At 38.6% G+C, this 12,502-nt stretch overlaps 1 protein-coding gene across 5 annotated transcripts in view; it reads left to right on the top strand.

Annotated features, from left to right (window-relative positions):
• Window positions 1-9,011: 9,011 nt before the first annotated feature.
• Window positions 9,012-12,502, top strand: part of gabra1 (gamma-aminobutyric acid type A receptor subunit alpha1) — a 42,678-nt gene continuing 39,187 nt past the window's right edge. Inside the window, exons 1-2 of one of the 5 annotated variants that reach the window (XM_058757837.1) lie at window positions 9,012-9,030; window positions 11,548-11,648. In XM_058757837.1, coding sequence (XP_058613820.1) covers window positions 11,569-11,648 — 80 coding nt within the window. In that variant the 5' untranslated portion in view covers window positions 9,012-9,030; window positions 11,548-11,568. The other 4 variants (XM_058757834.1, XM_058757833.1, XM_058757835.1 and 1 more) reach the window with 4 other exon arrangements.

Genomic DNA, 12,502 nt, shown 5'->3' with positions numbered 1-12,502 from the left:
TGGATTTATGCTAATGATTTAAGTGCCTTTCATCTCAACACATTTGATGAATGGCTATTTTGTATCTTCTGATTATCAGCTTTTGTAATATTTAGTCAGTCAAAGTGATAGTGTTGAATATCAAAATGTGTCTGTTTGTTAATGAGGCATTTGTGGACACATGTTTTTAGATTTAATATTTTTAGATTAATGGACTTTTTTTTAAGTTAAAAAATAAATAAAATTAGACAACCAAAATACCTTGAATTCCTATGCCAAAACTGCAAGGGAAGATGGATTTTATACCACGAGCACAACAGTTCACATCTCTTGATGTAAGTGATTGGAAATCTCAATTATCTCTTATCTCTGCATATCTGTCTAAAGTGATGGATGAAATGGACACAATAAAGAATTGCACTTTTTAACTATGCCAAATGGTTTAAGATTTAACACTGATAACAAACACTTTACTGTTATAATCTGCAGGAGCATTACAATATTTATCTATCTAGGACTAGCCATAGATCAAAGGAAGCCCCTGTCTCTGATGTTCCTTATTTTCCCCCTACGCATATGCTTGCATATTTCTGAGCGATGATTGAAGGCACCTTGAGTATGCTGGACAGAAGCTATGCTAATGTAGATGAAAATACCCTTGGGTTATTTGTGTAAGTGTGACACAAGGACACATTTAGCTCAAGTGTGTGAGTGCGAGTGTGATTTGTCTGTGTTGCGAAGGAAATGAGAAGTGCTACACGAAAATAAGGTTAACTTCACATTACCATGGAAACACAGTGGTGCCGAGCTGGTTCCATCTGCTCGAGCTAACTTTCTGTAAAACTTCTAGCGCCTGTCAGCAGCTGTTATCTTTCCATGAACCTCTGCGAGTAGAGCCACAGGGAAAATGAGGTATGGTCAAATGTCTATTAGTGTATTGCTCTTGTTTAATTAATTCAAGCATTATTGCATGCATCATGGAATGTGGAATGCTTATTATGCAAATTCTGTATCTTGACACAGCCTCCAGTCGTTTGCTATAAAGCTGATGATGCTAATGACCTAGATAAATAATCCCGTGGGTGATTGTCAATTGGCAGAAGAAACTTACTACAGTACAAAAATAGTGTAAAAAAAATATATATATTAAAAATTAAACCTTCCTCATATTTGTGACACCCAAGAAGTAACATATTTCCTACACCATAATAGGACGATTAATTAAATATTCTCATTCCATCTTCTTTTTACACAAATTAAAGAGTTGACTGTATTCTTCATATCCAACCATTAAGCTGTTGAAAGAAGAACTGAACAAAACAAATGGTTTCTTTCATTTGTGGGAATACACTCCAATCCATCAATTAATGTCTTGTGAAGTAAAATGCTGCAGGTTTGTAAGAAACAAATCCATCATTAAGGCAGTTTTTGTCACTTCTGGAGTTGATAATCTATAACGCTTCCTCCAGTGAGAAAGTCCATCTCCTGTTTTCCTCTCACATCAAAATCCACCCACATATTTGTTTATAGCTGTTTTGGCTTGTATTTTAGACTTGTATTTTGGCCTGAAGCAACAATTTGAAGTTTAAAATGTCTTAATAATGAATGCTTAATGTTTCTTACAAACACAGCTTTTGTCTTCTCAAGATGTTAACTGATGGACTGGAGTGGTGCGGATTGGTTGTGGATTATTGTGATGTTTTTATCAGCTGTTTGGACTCTCATTCTGACGGCACCCATTCACTGCAGAGCATCCATTGCTGAGACACTGATGCAGCGACACATTTCTCCAAATCTGATGAAGAAACAAACTCATCTTAATCTTGGATGGCCTGAGGGTGAGCACATTTTCAGAAAATGTTCATTTTTGGGTGAACTACTCCTACAATGTTTTAATAGTTTCAGGCCCTATTATATACCTGTGAAAAGCGCTTACGACGCTATCATCGTACAGGAGAGTTTGGTCAGTTAGTGATTATAGGTTTTGGAAATTATGCTCTAATGCTCTAACAGTCTCTTTGGATGATGACTTTGGGCTCCTTACAAGTAACGCAGTCTGAATGAGCCTTTGTCTAACCCCCTAAACTCTTGACCTTCATCAGTCTCCTCACTCTGAAGATTTACCATCATGGCAGAGGAGGCTTAAACGTGATTACAGTTCTTGTGTGAGAGGGTAGTAATTACTGTCTTTAAAGCATCTTTTCCACTTGAAAGCAGGAAGATTTATTTTCCCTTTCCTCCATGGTGTTGTTCTTGCTACCTTTACCAATGGCATATCTTCGTATTTATAAATCAGTATTATGCATCTAAAAATGACTGGTGACATAAAATATCCAGTAAATTAAACAAGCTTAAGTGTAGCTTTAAATATATTGCTCTAACCCGTGACTTTTATAGAGTCAAAACAATTTAATGTTAAAACCAACCAGCTATGTAAACGGTTCTGACCATAGCTTGCACCAAACTGAGCCGTGCTCTAATCTCTGACAGGCTGGTACTTAATGCACACTAGGGGGCATTTCACCCTTTGCCATTTAAATGTGGAGGAAACACAACGAGAAAATGAGAAAAGGAACCATATCACCAGAAGAAAATGCAATTATTCTATGTTCCCATGTTGAACTGATTATTTTTGGGATGAGCAATGTCAAGTGCCTTCGCTTTAAAGAAAAGAGTGGAAGAGGTGATAAAAAAGGTGGGAGCAAGAAAGAGATAAAGGGTAGAACATGCACGGCCAGTGGCTCCAACCCAGACACAGTATGGCAAAAAAGGCATGGTGGCATTTAGCCAAGTGGTCACAGTTCAAGGAGAGGCCAGTCGAGCTTGATGTTGACTGATACGAGCATAACGACAAGCAGCCAGGTGGGAGGCCACTGTCTGTCTATCATGAGAGGTTATTTATTGCGCACTTTCATTCTATCCAATTAGCACAAAGTGAAAATCATTTGAGGACTTCTTTGAATTCAACCAATTTTATTTTAATATTAAAAATAGCCATGCAAGTGCAAGATGATAGTGAACAAAAGTGCAGGGACTTCATCTGCAGAAAGGAGACAAACAGGTAAGAGACAGCTCAATAACTCAATGATGGCTTAACTTGAGGGTGATTGCAATGTCCTTGCAGATTTGTCAGCATCTGAACTATTGAGGTGGAGCACACAAGGAATACAACGAAGGAGACACAACGATGGAGATACAGTGATGAAATCAAAGACAGGAGTGAGTCTTTATGACCTTTTTTTGCAACCTGACATGGAATCTAATAAGTGATTTGATTTTGAACACCTCACTTAGGTAGCAACACGAGTAGCAAGTCACATCCGATATTTGACCAATGGGTAAATCCATTAGATTTTGTTGCATTCCATTTACATCGGAAGTTTGGAAATGACGTGACACCTGAGTTGACCGTGTTCCAGTGAACAAATCAGAAAACCAAAATGGATGGATCAATTGTTAGCATTGCCAGTCGATAAAAACATGTTATAAAGCAGTATAGTGTCCATGTACATGTTTGATGTTTAATTCGATTTTTAAGGTTGGCTCATATCCTATTCCTTCACATGGAGAGGGCAGAGTTCATAACCTACTGCAGCCATCCACCAGGGGGCGATTGAGATGTTGTGGCTTCACTTTTCAGGACGTGTGCGACAGATTTGGTTGATGCATTGAGCATCCATTTTGGATTCTGCGGTTCTTCCAAGGTTTTTTTTTTTTTTATGCCCTTCACTTGCTGACTTCCCTCCATCTCATTGACTCGGATGTACGTCATTGATTACATTGCACGAGTGCCCACTACTGCTGGAACCCTTAAAATGCCAGAACCCTTGATCATTGGAATCCGACACTTGTCTCATTTTGTGCATTATTTAAAATTTATTTCTGAACTGATTGCAGTGCTTTGCCCAGAAGGCAATCCATTCAAAATAAGCAGAGTGTCAGTGGAAGCAGTTAACGAGTTTAATGCGTAAAGTTCAAATCCTAATTTATGACAGGACATGACAACATATGTTTCCTTTGTTATCTACTGCATGATAGCTGTCTTTAAGCCTGACCTGACAGTGGCTGGCCCTCAGACTAGACTGAAATAGCTCTCAAATTGTCTGTCTCTAGTACAAGCTTGGCTTTGCAGTGCAATGATGTGTCTAGAGGTACTCTCCGAGCCGCTGGAGGTTGATGAGACAGGCCCATGCTGAGATGAGCCACTCCAGTGTGACAGCTCGCTGTAGACCCTGTCATCCCCTGAACCAACAGAAAGCGACAGTCATACGGTCGGGGACAGCGTATCCGGTGCTCAGCGTTCAGAACCACGGAGAGCTCCACACCAGCATTATCTCTGCAGTAGGGATCGCAAAACATTTCAGCACTCAAACTTCTCACATTTTGCACCATTTTCTTTAGATAATACTCATAATAATGGTTATACGGTTTCATCACAGTTACAGAATCACTTTCATTGCCAAATATGTTTATATGTTTTATCATTTTTAACATTTGCTGAGTCCTTAGCCATCTTCAAGAAACGGCTAAAAACACATCTCTTCCATTTTTATATGACCCTCTAGCACTCTCTATTCTAATTCTATTTTATCTATTTGTTTTCTTTTTTATTTAAAAAAAAAAAAAAAAAAAAAAAACACTTGACCCTATCACTTACACTCTCTATTCATTTTCTAACTGCTTGTTTTTCTTTAAAAAAAAAAAACACTAGCTTTCTATATTCTTTATCTATTATATCTACTTTCTTTCTTTCTTTGTGTGTGTGTGTACATATATATATATATATATATATATATATACACAGGTGCATCTCAATAAATTAGAATGTTGTGGAAAAGTTTATTTATTTCAGTAATTCATCTCAAATTGTGAAACTCGTGTATTAAATAAATTCAATGCACACAGACTGAAGTAGTTTACGTCTTTGGTTATTTTAATTGTGATGATTTTGGCTCACATTTAACAAAAATCCACCAATTCACTATCTCAACAAATTAGAATATGGTGACATGCCAATCAGCTGATCAACTCAAAACACCTGCAAAGTTTTCCTGAGCCTTCAGAATGGTCTCTCAGTTTGGTTCACTAGGCTACACAATCATGGGGAAGACTGCTGATCTGACAGTTGTCCAGAAGACTATCATTGACACCCTTCACAAGGAGGGTAAGCCACAAACATTCATTGCCAAAGAAGCTGGCTGTTCACAGAGTGCTGTATCCAAGCATGTTAACAGAAAGTTGAGTGGAAGGAAAAAGTGTGGAAGAAAAAGAAGCACAACCAACCGAGAGAACCGCAGCCTTATGAGGATTGTCAAGCAAAATCGGTTGAAGAATTTGGATGAACTTCACAAGGAATGGACTGAGGCTGGGGTCAAGGCATCAAGAGCCACCACACACAGACGTGTCAAGGAATTTGGCTACAGTTGTCGTATTCCTCTTGTTAAGCCACTCCTGAACCACAGACAACGTCAGAGGCGTCTTACCTGGGCTAAGGAGAAGAAGAACTGGACTGTTGCCCAGTGGTCCAAAGTCCTCTTTTCAGATGAGAGCAAGTTTTGTACTTCATTTGGAAACCAAGGTCCTAGAGTCTGGAGGAAGGGTGGAGAAGCTCATAGCCCAAGTTGCTTGAAGTCCAGTGTTAAGTTTCCACAGTCTGTGATGATTTGGGGTGCAATGTCATCTGCTGGTGTTGGTTCATTGTGTTTTTTGAAAACCAAAGTCACTGCACCGTTTACCAAGACATTTTGGAGCACTTCATGCTTCCTTCTGCTGACCAGCTTTTTAAAGACGCTGATTTCATTTTCCAGCAGGATTTGGCACCTGCTCACACTGCAAAAAGCACCAAAAGTTGGTTAAATGACCATGGTGTTGTTGTGCTTGACTGGCCAGCAAGACCACCAGACCTGAACTCCATAGAGAATCTATGTGATATTGTCAAGAGGAAAATGAGAAACAAGAGACCACAAAATGCAGATGAGCTGAAGGCCGCTGTCAAAGAAACCTGGGCTTCCATACCACCTCAGCAGTGCCACAAACTGATCAACTCCATGCCACGCCGAATTGAGGCAGTAATTAAAGCAAAAGGAGCCCCTACCAAGTATTGAGTATATACAGTAAATGAACATACTTTCCAGAAGGCCAACAATTCACTAAAAATGTATGAAGTATTCTAATTTGTTGAGATAGTGAATTGGTGGGTTTTTGTTAAATGTGAGCCAAAATCATCACAATTAAAAGAACCAAGACTTAAACTACTTCAGTCTGTGTGCATTGAATTTATTTAATACACGAGTTTCACAATTTGAGTTGAATTACTGAAATAAATGGCTTTTCCATGACATTCTAATTTATTGAGAAGCACCTGTATATACTGTACAATATAATATACACTAACTGAGACTTGTCATAGCACTTGTATTGTATTACTCTTTTGTTGGTTTTGATTGCTTATATTGTCCTCATTTGTACGTCGTTTTGGATAAAAGTGTCTGCTAAATGACTAAATGTAAATATGTACAATCAAACCAAAATTTATTCAGACACTTTCAACATTTCTCACATTATCACAGTTTATTCGCTATAGTTTAGAAAATGGTCAGAGTTAAACTGTGTCAGAACAAATTAATTTTGATAATATCAGATAACTTTGATAGAAAGTTATGTAATGAATTCGGTTGAAAAGCTGTCAGCTGTTAAATTTAAGTACACAATTAGATAATACCAATTTAGCTCAACCAAATACAATGCTTCATTTTTTTCAGTCTGTGTGTAAAAAGGTCGCATTAGCAATTAAAGAAAGAACACTTAAACAAAACATGGTCAGGTCAAAGTGTCTGAATAATTTTTGGTCCCAAATTTTTATCAATTTTACTGGTAGTCCACTATATGAAGAATGTTTGGTTATAATATGTCACAGTTTACTTTATTTTGCTACCCTCACTTACATTTATTAACTATAGTGTCCTGCACCCACTAGTAAAAAATGATCAAAAATTACTTCTGGTGTCTGAATAATTTTTGGTTTGACTGTATCATATACAGGGCTGTCAGCCTTTCGGTTTAATTTCATTGTCCATATCTCTTGTTTAAAAGGTTTGAAATATACAGAGTGTGATGCACCAAAGACAGATTCTATATTTTCTCATCTTTCTCGGGCTCATCTCTGAATAAATTCCATGTGTTTGTGTCCTGACTGATGACATTCACACCTGGTTCAGCAGGCAAATCTTATGAGCACCTGTTGACGCTTTCCTACCCGTCATGTGATTAACGGCGCGCCTCAGTGTATCTCACGCTTCAGAAAGCGGGAAGCCTGGCTGCCGGTTCTCCCAAAATAGTGACAGATCTGGCAGTTTTGAATGGTTGAAGCACATAGGTGTTGATTTTGTCACCTCTTCCAGCGTTTCATTTAAAGCCGTGAAGAATCTGAGATTCGTCCTTCTCTGCCTATTTCAAGCGTGGGCTGACAGTTTCTGTCACAACCTCAGGCCAATGCTAGTGACACACTCATAACTCAGAATTGGGAATCTGAAATTTACTTTTCTCTTGAACCAGCTGAAACATCTTGAGACTTTGTTATACAGTGATAAAAAGTGTTCATATATCTCTGGGAAAGTTTACTTTCTGCTATAAAGTCAGTTGTTAAGTTTACCCGTTTACACAAACACTGAAAACTCTTTCATGCATGCTAAAGAATGCAAAATGTTAAGGAAAGAAAGAAAGAGGCAAAACAGATGGCCTGAAAAGTATTAATGTGTGCAGTGGTTTACTAAATCCCGAGCTTGTAATCACTGTTACATAAACTGCTCACGGTCTGCTCCCCCGTAGATGCACAGCCTGACAGCTAACAGTTAGCATCACCAATCCACACTATTAAAAGATGAAGACAGTTGGTGTATTTTCTTGGCATACTACGCACAAAGCATTTCCCAACCTTCTTTGTGTCAAAGGACAAAGGTTGCCGGTGCTGGTAGGAAGGATGTGTTACAATATGCAGAAAAGTGCACAATATGTACTGTACATACATGCATTAGAACGTGTGCATTGTTTTGCATATGTGAGACTTTAATTAGAAGTGTTTCAAAGCATTGGCCCAAGTAAATGAAGAAGACTGTAACACAGTCAGTCAAAGATCAGGTACAATGATGTTTCTAACTCAAGAATGGTGAACACACAGAATGAAAACATATACATATACATATCCAAACAAAGGTTATTGTTGAGCAATATTGAGTATGAATAGTTGCAAAAAGTCAAAAACAGTTCTGGAGCAAGGATGTGACTACATTTTTTGAACATTACAATAAATGGCACACATTTGTAAAAGTCTCACGAACACTATTTTGCAATTCATCATGCTTTGTTTTTTTTTTTAAACAATTGAGAAGTGAGATAATTACTGTCCAGCATTACTAAAATGTAGTGCAATAAACAGAGAATGTGTACTTGTCAGAAACTTGTATATGTTGTGCATTCAATGTAGGCTATACATTTATTTCACTATGTTAACAGAATAGCAGGACAGTTCTTTCCACGTATTTTGCTTGTTTTATGCTTATCACCATGTCTGTGGGACATTTTTTTAAATAAATTTTAGAGGTTTAACCTTGTACGAAAAATGAAATGCATGCAACCATGATTGGTCATTTTATTTATGTATGTATGTTTGTATTTTGTAAACAACATGTTGTGTTATGTCTAATATAATGCTTAATCATGCAAAGGTTTCATCGTATGTGGGGGTCTGTGTCGTCAAGAAGACCTCCGCTGTTCGCAACCCTCCAGTGCACGTGTTTGCTTTAAGAAACCTTTTTAAAAGCTGTCTGCAGTCTCGTGGCTGTCCGTGGTGCTGAAGCGAAACGGGGAAAGTTATAGCCTACGATCCATGCATTAGAATTAATGTCACCCTATAAATGTGAATCATTTATGAGTTGCTGATTAGATGAAGGGTACGCTGTGCAAATAAAAAACTTTCCTGATGCACATGACGCCGTCTGCACAGTCACGTGCGAAACGTGCAGTGATACGCGAGATCCGACTTTCTTTGCTCAGGTAGTTCCAGGATGGGAACACAGTGAATTTAAGAGACCAAGACATTGCATACTAGCGTGCTCTTTAAAACTTAAGAACTAAAAGTATTTGTGTTGCAGCTGTTGCTCGCATTGCATCAGGTTAAAGCGGAACTACTAGGCTACTCGTCGTCATCTCTTGTTAAGCATGCACACGGACACATAAACGTCAAGACGCCGTGGAGTTTGTATGAAAGCTGTCCTAATGTTTCAGATCGCCCCAGCATCGCTCTCTAACACCCAGCAGGCGGAGATCGGTGCTCTCGACGTGGCCTCTAATAAGCTGCGCTATTTTCCTCGTTAATGTCACGTTTAAAACACCTTCCGGCTTTTAGTTTGTGTCCTCACTACGCAAATGATCAGAAAAGCTCCTCTGCAGATGCGCTGTAAGGACTGCGGATCTTCCTTAAGCGTTTGATTACAAAAATATATATATATATCTGTGCGATATTGCAGGCGGTGGGTGAGTCGGTGAGACGAGGGTTTGTGGAGACTCCTTCAAGCTGATTTTGGGAAAGATTCGAGCCATCGGGATTTTTCGGTGAGAGATGCATGCATTCTACTTTATTTGGGTTGCGTGCGTGTGCATGCACTGCGGATTGGCATGCATATTGTTGCATGCATGCTTGGCATGCCTTTAACGTGGCATCGCTCAGCAACGTTGCTGTAATAATTAATAGCATGTTAATTGTGATGGAGACGATGCGCCGTGTATTTATTGTTCCACCGCAACGCAAGAGAGCACGAAAGAGGCGAGATCCGGGTAAAAAAAAAAAAAAATTGTAAGCGGATTTGATTTCCCAACCACTGAAAGAGATTAAGTCGACAGCAGCGCAAGTGAAATTGTGCTGCATATAAAAATGGGACGGATTGGTCTTTCGATGTGAGATTGGTACCACCTTCCATTCTGTAGCTAACACAATCGCCATGCACCCAAGCGATCTCGTTTCAGCGACATAGCACCAGTGTGCTGCTGTAATAAAGCTTTATTTTTGTGGATTTGGGCTTGGTAGATGACTAATTTGCTGTAAACTGGGAAGAGTTTCGATGAAGAGTGCGCGAGAGCTGCGCGCGCTCGGCAGCAGCATCATCATCAGCAGCAGCAGCAGCCTCGAGCTCAAATTCAGCACAGCTCACATCTCAGAGCATCATCTCAGAGCATCCAGACAGAAAAGACGTGTGCAAAAGTTTGACGATAAGGTGCAATCGATTTAACGTAAGTGCATGACTTAGACTTGATGCTTGTGTCTTGGATATTGTAAAACCGGGGGTTGAGGGATCACAACTGCATAAAGGTAGTGCCGTATTCCTGGAAATCTAAAATGGATTATGAGGTACTTTCATCTCTGCATGATGTTTGTGGTACGCATGATTGCTGTGAACTTGGCGATGTGCGCATTGTTTGCTTAATTACTCCAATTGAATTACTACACATGCATGTTTAGGAGCAACCCCGAGGCGCACGCCCAATACTAATTCAGAGATACCTTAAGACGTGCTTTTGATGATGCACTCTCGCTACAGAACTCAAAAGTGTGAACGGTAGGGATTGTGTAAGCATTATAATCCCTGGGAAGTCGGGGAATTTTGCCCAAATATATCCCGTGCGATCTGAATGTGGGCATCACGGAGAGAGCCTCGGCGAATGATCAAGGTTTTTACATAGAGCTGTAAATCATTTCGTATGATGTTAACGCAGGATTAACGCGCTGATTGTGTGTGTAATGATTTGCGTTAATGCGTAGTGCCAACCGGCGGAATGAAAGATGAGCTCCCTGTGTTTTTATATATGTATACAACTCTGATGCACATTCCTATATGTATATGAGCACATATTCATATTCTAAACTGGGTAAGTGCGATTAAACATTGAGGATTTGCATTGTGGGTCTTGTGGCATACGTCGTCGACAATAAACTGTGGTATTGTGTCATGCAACGCTGTGATATTTGTTTACTCTTAATTCTGATCGTGTATATAATTGCTGTAGTGTTAATCTACACTACATGTAAGCTAAAGGGGTCAGGACCACAACAAAGCACGGTATTCCTCCAGTAAATATGCTCAGGCTTTGAATTATATCTGGAAGGTTAAAAAGGGGAAATATGAACATTGTGTTCAGCACTTGTTAAACTGGCATAGGGTACTGTGCTTTCATAGGATTTGTGTTTAGATGATTAAATGCATTGCATGCAGTGTCTCACTATTGCGGATCAACAAATCACATTACAAATATAAAATTACAGGTATCCCATATAGACAGACGTTGATTGGTGACTGTGTGTGAGCTGACTCTAAAGACCTACTTCTTTTGAGCCTGTCTGTCTAAAACAAACATATTTTTAATTATATTACAAATGTAAATTGAGGAATATTAATGCATATGCTCCCTATGATCATCATGCTACGGTATGGGTATTGACAACCATGCCTCGCTTCTTTCTGCAATTCCTCCGCTCCAGTAAGGTTTCTTTGAATGATTGTATTTTCTCTTCTTTAGTGGGGATTCATCCTTCGGAGAATGATGTGGGGTGGAAGAGGAGCAGCTTGGCTTTGGATTTGGGCCTGTTTACTGGTGACCAGTGTTCTGGCTGGGAAAAGGTATGTTTACGCACCTGAGGTTGATGCATATTTCACTCACATCTTGGAATGATTAACACATTCTCTGCTTTTGATAAAGAACACTCTCTATGCTGTAGTTACAGTAATGTTCGGTTTAATATGTAAGGACTTTGATCTAAATGTAGGTCTTTGATCTGAAACCTACAATGTTAACTTAGACCAAGATCAGAATCTCAGACTTCAAAGAGGATGTCATGCTAATGAAGCTTTCATTAAGGTTCTCATTCTGCAGTCTTTTACTGCTATACTGCTTCGTGGAGTGCTATTCATTTATAGGTGAATTTTGCTGACATACATTGTGAAGTAAGAAAAAAAAAAACTGCGTATGTCTGTAATCCATAAGCAACATCACTGAATTAGTTTCTTTTATACAAAAACATGTAGTAAGATATTTCTGAAAATACAGCCAAGAGCTATTTCAAATATAAGGACTTTGTAACCAAAGCATAAATATTTATATGGGAAAATTTGGCTTGAAAGAGGTCTCGAGTTTTCATTCTAATTTAATGTTTGAAATGTAATATTAACTAATGATATTATGCAGCTTGGATTTATGTGTACTGTTAGCTGAGATTTACCTTTAAATTATTAGTTTTAAAGATGTTCATGAAAAAAAAACATGTTTTAAATGATGCATATTATTAAATTACGATTGTGAAATAATTTTAAAGTGATTACAAATGCAATGCAAAATGTTCCTTGCTTTAGATACATTTTATACGTTTAGACAGGTGACTGTCGCAGTGATGTTGACATTCCCATGAATATTTTATAACAATGCTTTAAAAATGCCATAGGCATACAGGGTGTCATTTGTAAGCTGTGCTGTGAGA

This window comes from Onychostoma macrolepis, chromosome 21, assembly GCF_012432095.1.
Source record: "Onychostoma macrolepis isolate SWU-2019 chromosome 21, ASM1243209v1, whole genome shotgun sequence".
Lineage (NCBI taxonomy): Eukaryota > Metazoa > Chordata > Actinopteri > Cypriniformes > Cyprinidae > Onychostoma > Onychostoma macrolepis.
The sequence above is the reverse complement of the archived record's forward strand: the minus strand, read 5'-3'. Positions and strand labels throughout refer to the sequence as shown.